This window comes from Cyprinus carpio, unplaced genomic scaffold (assembly GCF_018340385.1).
Source record: "Cyprinus carpio isolate SPL01 unplaced genomic scaffold, ASM1834038v1 S000006640, whole genome shotgun sequence".
Classification (NCBI taxonomy): domain Eukaryota; kingdom Metazoa; phylum Chordata; class Actinopteri; order Cypriniformes; family Cyprinidae; genus Cyprinus; species Cyprinus carpio.
In genome coordinates, this window is record NW_024879268.1 from 231713 (window position 1) to 245693 (window position 13981).

General features: G+C 38.4%; 1 protein-coding gene and 1 pseudogene across 3 annotated transcripts; both read right to left on the reverse strand.

The window, feature by feature from the left end:
• Window positions 1–201: 201 nt before the first annotated feature.
• LOC109094080 (serine/threonine-protein kinase TNNI3K-like) lies at window positions 202–3321 on the reverse strand. 3 transcript variants are annotated; one of them, XR_002018490.2, is made up of 4 exons: window positions 2025–3321; window positions 1851–1946; window positions 934–1013; window positions 202–675 (listed from the first exon to the last, which is right to left on the reverse strand). XR_002018490.2 is itself a non-coding variant. In XM_042755108.1 (4 exons), exons 2-4 carry the CDS (start codon window positions 1941–1943, stop codon window positions 599–601), a joined length of 276 nt encoding a protein of 91 aa, XP_042611042.1. In that variant the 5' UTR covers window positions 1944–1946; window positions 2025–3321; the 3' UTR covers window positions 202–598. The 3 variants fall into 3 exon arrangements, 1 of the variants encoding a protein (XP_042611042.1); XR_006159648.1 differs by having other exon boundaries at window positions 1812–1946; XM_042755108.1 differs by having other exon boundaries at window positions 1825–1946.
• A 7650-nt stretch (window positions 3322–10971) lies between these two features.
• LOC109083739 lies at window positions 10972–13755 on the reverse strand (annotated as a pseudogene).
• Window positions 13756–13981: the final 226 nt, after the last annotated feature.

Here is a 13981-nt window from a genome sequence, read left to right on the forward strand (position 1 = left end):
CTTATGCTCAAAAAAGCTGTTTGCTTTTGAAATTAGAATAAAATACTGAAAATACACTTATTTGTCCTGCTCTACCAGATACTTAATCGACACTGAAACACCAAACACAATTAAAAACCAATAAAAACAATAAAAATAAAAGTTTTGACTTTGAAATCAAAACTTTGAGATAATAGTATGTATAATGAAAATGTATATAACTGTATAATAAGTATGTTGAAATCTTCATTCTTATACAGAAGTACACACAATGACTGAAGTGTCAATGATTGAGTGTTATGTGTCCCTTAGACTAAATATGGTGCGTTCAACATAATAATTACAAGTTGACAATTCTGATATCCTACTCTTGAGCTGTTCACGCTCTCTGACCTCTGAATTATTAGTTTCTTTAATAACACTCTTATTTGCCAAATGACTCATTGTGAGGTTTTGATTCATGTTTGTCGTGCCATTTTGGTTGAAAGAAGTAGGAGCTCTTTGAACATTATGACTTTGACAGCAATGTAAATAGTGGTTTTTAAAAGTCGAAAACTCATAATTATGGTAATCAGACATGTCATGTTTGCGTGTGATGTTCTTCAGAGAGTTGCTGCTTCTAGTTGCTGTCCTCAAAACTTCCATTGCTGCTGCATGAATGGAAAAGCATGGTGCTCATGGGATCTGACACATGTCCTGCGGGAACAGCACAGAACACAGTGACTGACACGCACTCTAATACAACCACCCACTTGTTGCACCATATGCTGACACGCACAATGCTCTCATCTTTGTGAAAATGTCATGTTAACTTCAAAAACATGATTGTTGCCATACTGTGAATTAAAAATATGTGAATTAAAATGAAAAACAATGTTGCCCCCCATTAAGCTGTTACATAAACAGATGAATCACACGATAGTCATTGATAGTCATTTCCAGTTGGACACGAACCGTTTCGGTCAGTGGGTGGGAACTGCATGTTACTCCTCAGCTTATCCAGGGACAAGCCCTGTGAAGACCTTCGACCAGAGCTGTCAAAATAAAAGAAAGGATTGAATCAACAATGCGATTAGTGTTGGTTTACACTATAGACCACAGAACAAGCACGATTCTTCTGCGATATGAAATTTTAATGATGCTAAATAGGATACACTTCTGTTGCTTTGTTGTTGTCATATCAGCTCAATGAGGCCTTGCAGGGTTTGTCCTGCTCAGATGATCCTCTATTGAATTTGTTTTCGATTTAGTTATTCACAGTGTCACTTTAGCCTGATTTATTGCTCACACCACCAAACTGCGTACATCGCTAGATCTGGTTACATAAAACATCACATTGCAAAGATTATGACTAAAATAGGCTCCAAAGTAGGAGTGCCTTCTAGGAATTTCTCAGTTGGCGGTTTTGTTGACAGTTGCCTGGTTCCTCCAAAACACACATGTATTCATCACCACCCATAAAGAATTGAGAGGTGACCACCAGCAAAGGTTCTCAGTGTGAATGTCGTGCAAGTTTCATTGCAGTTGCTTTCTTTTGTTTTCATGCCTTGGTTTCCAAGCAACAGCACTTCGGACTGTACAGAAGTGTTGTGGTTGGACTGCATGGCAATGAGTGACCAAACAAAAGAGCAAGGTGACCTGACTCCTCCATTAATGTATGGGTATGACGCAACGGCCTCTATTTAAATTCATATTTGTTTTCTCGCTAATGTAATTCGGCGATAATTTGGTGGGAGGCTTTTCCTAGCAAATACAACTCAGTTTGCGAAATCATAGTCTCATTCTTGGATAGTATGTAAGTTTGTGATAGAATTGTGTACTCTTGCTCTTACTCTTTACTCTTACTCAAAACGCAAGCGAAGGGCACCTACGTGACTTCGTCCAGGACTACCACGTGCTACCAGGCAGTCAGTGGAGGATGAGGGCGAAAGAGAACCACTGCTGTTACTGGAGGCTGGAGACATTAGCTGAACACACATAGAAATATGAATAAGTACTGGACAAACAGAATAACAATGTAAAGTAGATATGTGCACGTATGCTACCTCCAAATTACACAGGCATTCCCCTAGTTTGGCTACCACTTCTGAAAACTGTCAGAGAGAGTAAAAAATATGGGATTTTCATCAGAGAGGCATGGTTGAAGTACAGGAAATAACTTCTGGCTATCCAATCAGCTGCTGCTCTGAAGAGGACTCGCTGATCACTGCCTAAGCATCATTCAGAGTGAAGGACTTCAAAAGACCAGACACAGTACTTCATCAGAGAAAAGAGACACAAAAAACCACACATGAATTACAAAGACCATATATGCACCACCGATGAAATTATTGGGTTTAAAAAAAAAAAAAAACCTATTAAGCAAGCATGTATTAAAAGGGAATTCTGCAATGAATTGCTTTGTATAAAGAATCCTACGTTGTTTATGTACTTAAAGGTTTCCATAAATATATTAGGCAGCACAAATGTTTTCAACTTTTTATAATAGTAAGAAATGTTTCTTGAGCAGCAAATCTACATATCAGAATGATTTCTAAGGGTTAATTGTGACACTGAAGACTGAAGTAAGGACTGCTGAAAATTACAGGAATATTATTTAAATAGAAAAGTCATGTATTAAAATATAAAGCAGTTATTTAAAACTGAATCTTGTTCATCTCTGTAAGCGACACTAAATGAAAGCACCGTACAAGCTGTTAGCATCCTGGCTCTTTTAAAGTGTTGCTCAGCAAAAACTCCGTGCTCTAGAGAATAGTGTCAAGCTGCACTTGGTACCAGGGCACATTCCTAACAAGCACGCTTGACACAGTTTCAGCCCCACACCTGAGGGACCAGCACTGAGACCATTGCAAAGACGCTGTATATAAGACATAACACCTGGCACAGGTTTGTTGTAGATAGACACGGTAGGCTAGCAACTGGATGCTCAACAAGAGAAATAGAAATACAACTTGCCCTGAGCTACAGAGATTCTGGGTAATCTAAGAGTGGTTTATCTCATCTCTTTACCTAGAAACCAAACAACTATAATGTTAGTATTTAAACTGTGGAAAAGCAGCTACTCTAATTTCATATTGATTTTGAAAAAAAAAAAATAGTTTACATTCATTTAAAGTAAGTGTGAGTATCTCTTGATAAACCTACTTCTTTTCTGAGCATGTTTTGGGCTGGATGTGGGTCACTCACCTCTGGACAGACATTCCAGCCTCTCAGCAGCAGCATTTAATTGAAATATATATTTTCATCTGTTTCAATACTTTATACTTTTAAAGGAATAGTTCACCCAGAAAATGAAAATGTACTTGTTGTTTGTTCATCAGAACAGGTTTGGAGAATTTTAGCATTACATCACTAGCATACCAGTAGATCCTCTGCAGTGAATGGGTGCCGTCAGAATGAGAGTCCAAACAGCTGATAAAAATATCATAATAATCCACATCACTCAAGTCCATCAATTAACATCTTATGAAGTGAAAAGCTGCATGTGTGTAATAAACAAATCCCTTATTAAAGCAATTTAAAATTTAAAACAGTCGCTTCTGGCCAAAATACAACTCCATATTCTAAAGTAACACTTCCCCCAGTGAAAGAAATGGGTTTCAAGTTAAAAAAACATCTTAATGCTAAATTTGTTTATTATGAACACAGCTTTTAGATTCACAAGAAGTTAATTGGACTGGATTCATGTGGATTATTTTGGACTGTTTGTTTCTGACGGCACCCATTCACTGCAGAGGATCCACTGGTGAGCAAGTAATGCAATATTTCTCCAAATCTATTTGAATCACAAAACAACCCCATTTATATCTTGGATGGCCTGAGGGTAAATTTTCATGTTTAGTATTTTATAATTAATATTTTGCTAATCAGCTTGAAAATAAAGATGAAAAACCCATAAAAAGTTCCAAATACAGAGAAAATGAAACCATATAACCCAGTCTAAAGGGCATTAAGGGGCAGTATTCGGTATCACAGTGCTTGTGCCGGGTTTGAGATGTGTGAATGGGAATCTCCCCTGTGAGCAGCTCCCACAGGCAGAGAGCATAGCTGAACATGTCCGCTTTCACCGTGTAGCGTGTACACTGGGTAAACACCTCTGGGGCCATCCAACACAGGTTCTGCAGAGCATAATAAGAGCAAAATGACGAACACAAAACAATGTGTGACTTACAAAATGCCCCCTAACCCCAAAGGACAGGCACACATACCCCCCAAAGACACACTGACGTACTTAACATGACGTACAAGAGAGCCAAAACCGCAATGTAGGCAGTACTAAATCAGCTTGCATGTGCTGAAAGAGATTATTAATGCATTACCTTTTTAAGGTGATAATTAATAGACAGAATTAATCAAGAACACAGAATGCATGTACCCCAGGTTGTTTAGTCATGTTATCCTCATCCACAGACAACAGGAAGCGAGACTCTGCAGAACAAAAAAGAAGTATTTTCATTACATAAATTGTGGAGATCAAAAGTGCCTTTTTCTAATTTAATGCATTTTTTTTTTCATTTGAAATTATATTATCAGTATCTGAAACATGAATTCATGTCTTAGTATTTTTGTTTGTCCTACTTTTGACGTTATGATCACAGCACCGAAGCTATTGGATTGAACATCAGGACAAACATTTTTTTAATTATCCAAAGAAACATCTTGAAGCCGGACAACCTGACCATTTGCACATAAGAAATTCAGATGGTTAAGATTTCTGATTAGGTGACTGAGGAAAATCGTCACAATTTCTTCCTCATTGTGTTTTTTAAAATCCTACAGCTTTCCGGTTCTTTGGTCCCAACGAGTAATGTGAGGTTGGATTCAAGATTTTTAACTTGAACTAACTGTGTTTTGCTCTAAAGACTATAATAAAGCAGACTGAGGTAAGACTTAGTTCAAAGTGCAATGCTAAAAGCATCCAAAAAACAGCCACCACAGCATGTCCATTCTTCATAAAGTTAGAAATAATGACTGAAAAAAGATATCATGGGATGAAAAAGGAAGTGTGAAAACCAAAGAGCTCAGAAGGCCACATTTCATCCTGATGCCTACCATGTAATAGGACGGTTTACAACAAATGGACAGAGAAAAACAACCCTGCTTATCGATATGAAGCATGTGAATGATGATGAGGATGATGATGCTGAGGGATGGATGATGATGGTGACTAACCTGTTGAGGTATCTTAGGGAATTGATGGGTGGGTCTGATTTGTGCAGCTTAATCCATGCCTTGGCTACATCAATGGCAATGATGAGCTTGGACTGCAGATGATGATTCGGGATTGTAAAGGACATAAAGTGAACACCTCCTCATCACCGATGATCAATACACAAACCAATCATTGCCAACTCAAAAAGATCAATGAGATGATGAGCACATTAAACTGAATATGGAGCACTAAGTCGAAATCAGAAGCTTAGTGGCGAATGGATGCAAGCGTCCTAAAAACAGAATCCTAGATATGCTTCCGATTTCTTTCTCTTATAGTTACGTTCTAGTCAGGACTTTCAGTCTAGTCCAAACTTTTTTGGAACTGGGCCTATCATGGGACCTTAACGTTGAGTGCCACCAATTAGTAAAAGTGTGCTGTTTACTTGTGGAAATGGGAATGCAACCACTAACAACCCACTTTGCATAAAACATTGCCAATTCAACCCCCCACCCCACCCCCACCCCCAACACTCTCACAATCAAACACTCTCAAGCAACACCCTAGAGCTTCATTATATATACATAATGTTTGTTATAAATTATACAATATACATTATACTTAAAAGTTTGGGGTCGGTAACGCAATGCAAATCTGTTACTCATCTCCAAGTCCAATGATCCTTCAGAAATTCATTATAATATGCTAGTTTCGGTGCCAAGAAACATTTCTTATATTATCGATGTTGAACAACGTGCTGCTTAATATTTTTGAGGAAAAAACATACATTTTTTAAGACTGATGAATCAGCAGCATTTATTTGAAAATAGGAATCTTTTGTAATATTATCATAAATGAAAAAATGCTTACCTTCTCTTGAACAGTATGTAAAACCATAACAATATAGTATATTTAAAATCACCTGATCGTGTTACAATGAGAAACAGTGAGAATACGGCCACATATTGGGTTACAATGGCAAACTGACTGGGGGTCGTCCAAAAAGGCTCCCACAATATGGGTCACACAGGGGTGGGTGAGTACAACACAGAATGGACACCTCCCAACAGACCATACGTGTATCTGACTGTTGAGCCAGTATGTATTTGGCCGGCGGTACCTGTGGAAAAGGTTTAGGGCAGATCCTTTGTATAATATGACGCGGACAATAAGGAAAATATAGTAAAAAGCTCTTACAGTTTAACTGAAACGATCTTATTGCGGCGGACACCTTCTTTTGTAGACCTTTCCAAAAGGAGCCTATAGGTTGCAGGGTTTTTTGAGTGGATTAGGTTTTACGGCGGGAAAAAATGACTAAGAGTTAGCATTGAATTTGACATATCTGATCCACTAATCTCCTTAAAACTAAAGTTCAGAAAGTTGATGAAGGTTGGAAATTTGATGGAAGACTTGCTCTCAGGAGAAGCACATCGCCTTCTCTAAAGAGGAAAGAGAGTTAAACAGTAGTTGTTTTGTTGATAACTTCACATCAATCATATATTGAAAAGTCTAATCAGTTTATGTTGTTGTACATATGCCCATGAGTCATGAAAGATTGCGTTCACGGTATTTGAAAGGTCTGTGACAGATACAAACGTAACAGGCTTATAAACTGTAGCAATTACGCAGTGTGAGGGATGTTTGGAGTTTCGGACTCACTGACTCTCAACAGGTTTTGGTGACACTGTGGTTAGCAGTATTTCAGCACATACAAAGAGGTAATCATAGCAACAGTGATTTCATGGAGTCAGCTAAGTGTGTGTGCTTTACCTTTAGTTAATACTTTGATCTTTCCCAGGGGAGAAGGAAGTTCGAAAACATAAGATCCAATCTGCCAAACAGAGAACAAACAACAAAATAATTCACAGCAGCAACAGATTTGGTCCAACCAGCTAATTACAGTACACATCTGTCGGGCTACAAGTGGAAGAGTGTCTTATACCCACGCATGGTCCGGTTTGAGCTATTCATTGCAGGTGGGTGAACCATCCTGAGGGTGGTTTGTAGTGTTTCAAGCAGAAGTAAACAAGGGCATTCATGGCCTTAAAATGAACAGGCACCACATATATATAGTAACTTATAGTAAAATTAGTAAAAATGTATATTTGTCAGTCACACATATCAAAAATTCAAGGCTTTTACCTGTCATGTATAATTAGAAACTGTTAGAGATCAAGAACAGCATTACTATTTTCTGTCAATTTGAGACATTCTCCTGATACTTCATATTAATATATATATAGTATATATATATATATATATATATTATATAGATATATCTATCTATATATGCAGGTCTCTGTGTGTGTGTGAGTGTGTATTAAATGTGAGATAGATTGATCCTCTTACCCTGTGAAAAGCAGGTTCCACTGACGATATGTTTCTCCTTAGACCGACTCTCTGTGCCTGGACAACTGAATAATTTCCTGCACCACTTTCAAGCTTCCATTTGTGAGCAGGGCTCTGATGGGGAATATGAGAATCAACTCACAATCACTTTAAACTGCTCTCCATGTGTTACAGATTTATTTAATTCCACTTTAAGATATGTGGTGACGAGTTTACCTGCCACCTTGTGTTATGTGTGACGATCATTTCTCAGTGTGAAACTCACAGGTAGAGATGTGTGTCACCATAGATGTTGACAGAGGGCAGCTGAGGTCAAAAGGTGTCATGCAAGAAGTAAACGGACAACCTCTTGGTGTTCAAAATCGGGAGAGCAGAAAGAAATGAAGGGAAACAGGTCCTCGTTGTACTTGAGCATATTAACTGTATAGGAGAGATAGGCTTTAACAGGAAAAATAGTTCACCCCAAAAATGTACACATGCCGGAAAATGTACCTTACCCAGCGTTCTAGATCTAAGAATGTAGATGAGATTGTTCTTCATCGGAAAGATGAAGAAAATTTATAAATACTCTTAATAGATGTCCTCAAGCCCGGAAGGCAACGGTTTTTTTTTAAAGTAAAAAATAAAAAATAAAAAAAATAAAACTGCAATGTTGGCCCAAGTAAAGCTGCAAATGTGCAGAGGGGTGAAGCAACACTGCATCTTAGACATTGGACATAAGACCCTGTGTTAGAGAGAGCAATATCAGCAAAACCTTGATGGAAAAGTAGGGTGAGTCATTATGTTCCAAATTAACATCATTGCATTATAGCAGATAACGTTTGCCCATGTTGTTAGCTCTACCTCAACACGATGCAGCAGAGATTGCAGCAGGGACAGTCCACCTCTGTGCGATAATTCAGATTTTTATTAACTGCTCAATCTTAGCTGTATCAAAAAACATATAAAACAGATCTTCACGTTTCTTCTTTGCTCAGTTGTGTTTTATTAAATAGAAGTCCACACATTAAGCCACATTGGTAAACACTAATAATAGTACACTACAAAAAAAGAGGCTAACAAAACGTAGTCTCACCTGAAAAACATGCTCCTTGAGTTCCTTGAACCTCCTCCTCCTTCATTTTCAAGTCTTCCTCCAGTCTCTTAATTACAACAGCATATGTCTCACTCACTTTCTTTTTCCACCATCTAAAGCCAAAACGTTGGAATCAAGGACCACAACATGGACATGATAATCCAATTTTAACATTACAGAAACAATCATTACTCACTGTCAGTGAAAGACCGTAAATGTCACACAAGGATTAAAAGACTGAAAATATTGATATTAACATCAGCTGAATGAATAAACCGAACGACAATCAACACAGCCAAACTGAAGAAACTTAATGTTTACCTGTACAGGTTTGAGTGGGTCTTGATTTTATAATTCCTCATAGAGATTGGTTGGTTTAAACTTGTGTACACAGTTAGGTTGGAGGGCCAAAGTCTCATGCAGTGGTAACCAAAATGCTTTGGCACAATAGAGAAGAGTCCGGATAAGGTGATCACAGACCCTGCTAAAAATACATCAGCCTCGGTTGTGGAAACGTGTGACAACAATGGAACAGATGACCTCTTCCCCCTAAGGATTCTGTACCTGTTACAGGTGAAGCCACGGTCGATTTCTCTCTTCAGCACAACCAGTGCCATCAGGACTCATTATATTTCTCTCTTTCGCTCTCTGAACTTGGATGTGACTAAAACAGATGACTCTGTGTTCTATAAAGGAATTGTACTACCAATCAAAATCAGTAAGATTTTTTTTTAATTTATTCTTTTAAGCAAGGATGCATTCCATTGATAGTAAAATGAAAAAAAAAAACATAAAATAAAATAAACTTACTGAAAAAACATATCACAATTTCCACAAAAATATAAGAACTGTTTCCTGAAACACGACAGTTAAAAGGGTAAGGGTAAAATTAATGATAATTGTCTATGAGGTTACGCAACATGAATTGGGACTTACATCATGCCTTGATTGGTGTACTTGTGAAGATGCTCCAAGTAAGATAAAATATTGAAAACATATGTAGAAGGAATAACTCTGCACACACAAATTTAATTGATCCAACAAAAATTTAATAAATAAAAACATGCCTGGAAAAAACAAAACACAAAATATAAACATTGAACTGAAAAAACACTTGATGTCGACGCAAAAATAGCTCGTGGGCAGCGCCACCAAATTATAGTGTTGTTACGCTTTTTAGTCTTGGCCATCACGAGTTGGACTACCGACTTGTGCACTTTTCCTAATCTAGTCCCACCTCTCTCTCTCTCCCACCTCACTTCCTGTCTTATCTAATGAAAGGCAAAAAAAATGACAAAAAAATTAAATCAAAAAAAAAAAAAAAAAAAAAACACTGACTAGGTTTGGTACAACCATTTAGTGAATTAGTGTCACGAAATACACTATTGGAATACAAATACTAATTAGCATACATAATGTTTACTCAGCAGCCATATTTGCACAGCCCTAAAGGGCAGATATTTTGGACATGCAAGTCCTATCTAACTCAAATGATGGAATCCTGAAATCTTAAAAAACACTGCTGGGCAACACTGACATTAAATAACATATTTCAAATCAGCAACAATTAAAAAGCTTGTGAAAAAAAACAAGTGTGAAAGTGACGTGAACATAACAGCCAAGTTATGGTGCCCCTTAGGTCATGAATCGTGCTCTGCAGTTAAACCCATCTCAAAGTGCACACCACACACCGTGAACACCACACCCGGAGCAGTGGGCAGCAATTTACTGCGGGCGGCGCCCGGAGAGCAGTTGGGGTTCAGTGCCTGATCTCAAAGGCACCTCACGTCGTGGTATTGCCGGTCCGAGGACTCGAACCCACAACCTTAGGGTTAGGAGTCAAATTCTCTAACCATTAGGCAATGACTTATAATCCAGACTGGCCCAGCCAGTGTGCATGTGTGTCTCAGGACACTGTTTCTTTTGGCAACCGACGAGCTCTTTAATGGCAGCTGCAGCAACACAACAGACTTTACTAATTGCCGATTGGCTCTTTTATTCAGACAAGGATGGGACTTTACTGCCACATACTGAATGTTGCACTGTCTTTGGTATTTCTATAGTGTTTTGTTATGGGCCAATTTAAAGATTTTCATCCACATGGCTAAACCTGATCTCAATTTTGACAAGGTGGGCTAATTTGTACCAAACTCACTCATACAAATTTGTGTGAAAAATTGTATGTATTTTACAAGGTGGCAAATTCGTAGGACTGAGAAGCACACGCAAAGATAATAATTGATGCATTTACACACACACACGCTCAGGACCGAATATTACTTAAATTAACCCTAAGAATGTATTCATAAAGTTCTTTCCTAAAATTTCAGCATTTCCTCCAGGTTCTTGTTGCTGACAGAGTTTCTTGGTAATGAGGGTAAGTTGTGGCTTTTTTGGTAGTGTGAAATTGGTTCCACTATCCAGTGCTTCCCTTCAGCATCCCCAGTGACATCACAAAGGAATCCTTTAGATCTGGAGCACACTGGGAAAATGCAGGGCGTTCCACAAACTACACATCGATGTGTCTCCTGAGAACCGGACCATTCTCAGGAACAAAAACCCCAGAGACCAACACAGTCCTCCAGCTTAACTTTAAACAAACTCAGTGCTTTCATATGAGCAGGACTGGAGTACACTTTTCTTCAGATCATCTTTCACACCAAAAACCACCAGTCACAAAAACCTGTTTTTCCATCCAAGGTTTACAGACAAAGAGTGTCTGAACGGTGTCACTTGGCACTGTCAGATCGGTGCCTATCCAGCAGCCGCTGATGATAGATCTACTTCCGACTTTAACTCTAGCATTCCAGGTCTGGAGTATTCCACACAAGCACTGTCATGGGGACTGCTTCACACTGGGACTGCAGGATGCTGGCCGACACGCAACCTCTAGTGTTTCTCCGATGGCTCCAAGTCACACACACTGAAGGCAGCAGAGAGCAGGCCGAGTTCTGCTCTGGAGGACAGGGGTCAGCAGTTTGAAGTGGAAAACAAGTTACTCCTCTGTGGGTGCGAACATGATAAAAACTTGAGCGTTGTTCAACAGGATGACGGATGAGTTGCCGTGCCTTTGAGATGATGGGAAAATCTTTTCTGCGAATCTCAACGAGACCGTTTTCCTTGCTTTGTGACGTTGGCAGTGTTTTCCGTGTAATCCACAGTGAGCTCTTAGCCCCAGGGCTTGAAGAAAGAAGTCTCCATAAGCATCGATTTCGCAGTCCATGTCAGAGGGCTGATTTCACGGAACAAGGTCAGCAGGGTAATGGCAGGCCCGTGCAAATCAAAAAATAGAAGTGCTGTCAGTGTAAACGAAACTCCTCTCTCTTCCCTCTTGCATACGGCGTTGCATTGAACATACTTTTCCCCGACGCTTGGTTGTGGTGCGAAATTTAGGAGCAAGTTCTGCTATTCCATATCACAAATTCTGGGCGGTCTCTGCAGGTTCGAGAACAAAAAACTCCATGAGTGGTACCAATAGAGAGAGGGGAGGGATGTGCTAAGGCAGTAAAACCGGACTTATCAAACACACATTCTCTGGTTGGTCAGAAACACTGTAGAGCTCTTATCATCAGCACAGGTAACCAGCATCCCCGGCTTTCATGTGTGCGGGGAAAATCCACATACATTGCAAGTTTGAGCTCCAGCATTTGATATAAAGGGTTTCCCAGGGGCACAGGAAAGGAGTATTTACCCAGGGCACTGGCACTGGGCAAACGTTGACTGAATCCTCCTCCTGCAATATGTAAACAAAAATGCATAGATAAAATAAGTAGATTTGAACAAAACGTATACAAATTAATAATCCGAAGATTTCTATTTCAAATAATTGCTGTTCCAAAAAATTTTTGTTCATGCCTTATACAACAGCAGCGTCAGGACTATTGTAATGGTCTCCTCACCGGCCTTCACAAGAAGACCATTAGACAGCACGGCAGCTCATCCAGACACTGCTGCCAGAATTCTGACTAGAACCAGAAAATCTGAGCATATCACACCAGTCCGCAGGTCTTTACACTGGCTTCCAGTTACATTCAGGATTTGATTTTAAAGTGAATTTTACTCGTTATAAATCAACTCAATGGCTTAGGACCTAAATTTTATTTTAACAAATGTAAAATTTAATTTACATTAAAAATCTAAAAAAATCTAATATATATATATTATGTGTGTTAGGTGTATTGTGTGTGTGTGTGTGTGGTGTGTGTGTGTATGGGGTATAATATGTATATAATATTATATATAATATATATATAAAATATATATATCTAGATTTATATATAATATATATATATAACATAAATACGTATTTTGAAATGTAATAATGTGTCACAGTTGTATTTTATTTCTTTTATGTTATTTTTTACTTTTTTGAATAAATAAATGCCAGCCTTGGTAAGACATAAGAGATTTCTTTCAAAAACATGTACATGAACTTTCTGACCCCAAACTTTTGAATAGTACATTACAGCTCATTAACAATAAACAAAATGCATGAATGAGGTTTGATGAATATTATATAGATTAATACAATACCTGGCATGGATAAGGATGACTTTAAATCCTGACAGGTGACTTGCCATATTTATCATGTAGACACTGCAGTGAATGTAAAGTTGATCCACCATTACCTGTATATTCAGATGAAGAAACATCTCTTTAAAAATGTACATTAAATACAATTTTCAAATATATATTTTTATATATCTCACCAATCTTGCATCCTGGAGGATCTGCAAACACATGATATCTGATGCCGAGAGGCAGTTCTTTCCTCTCCAGTTTGTCAGTGATCTGAATTTCATAAGCAGACCTCTTGGTCTTCATCCACTGCAGTGATGACCACGAGATCCCAGAATCATCAGACTGAACTTCTTTACCTGTGGATGGGAATAAACAACTTTTACTCCTTTTATAGTTATAGAACCCTAACGAGCAGCAAATGTCAAGCAAGTGAATATTCTCAGCAACAAAAAGTATAGAAAATGTTTTATTTGGACATGTAGTAAGTGACTGAACTATGTAGTAAATACCATGGCTCGTGATCGCTCAGCAGCAATCTCAGCACTCAACAAGTCAAGCAGCTGTAAAAGCAGAAAAGGTTTAAAGACGTAACGGAAGCTTTACCTCTTATCTGTTTGAATTTTTCAAGTTTGTCCCTGGTGGATTTTTTGCAGATGGATGTTAAACGCGGCTCTGCCATCATGAGAATCAGCAAGTCTAAATCACGACGCTAGCATCTGACACTTTTACAAATACAACCACAAATAGAACCAACAACAGGACATCGATAACAGATGTACGGAAACATGTGCGACAATGATCAGTTATTTGGCGTTTGCAAAAAAATTCCTTAAAACCGTTAGATACCGTCCCGTTAACTTGTGTTCACAAAGTACTTCCGGGTTCCAGTCACGTGACAAACAAAC

Bases quoted from the DNA above. Each gene is read 5' to 3' on its own strand.
- LOC109094080 (XM_042755108.1), bottom strand. From the start codon at position 1,943: ATGTCTCCAGCCTCCAGTAACAGCAGTGGTTCTCTTTCGCCCTCATCC. The intron at 1,014-1,824 runs GTAAGAGTAAAG...TTATTTTGACAG, and splicing joins GCCCTTCGCTTGCGTTTTGA to CTCTGGTCGAAGGTCTTCAC. The intron at 676-933 runs GTTCGTGTCCAA...CTGTTCCCGCAG, and splicing joins CCCACCCACTGACCGAAACG to GACATGTGTCAGATCCCATG.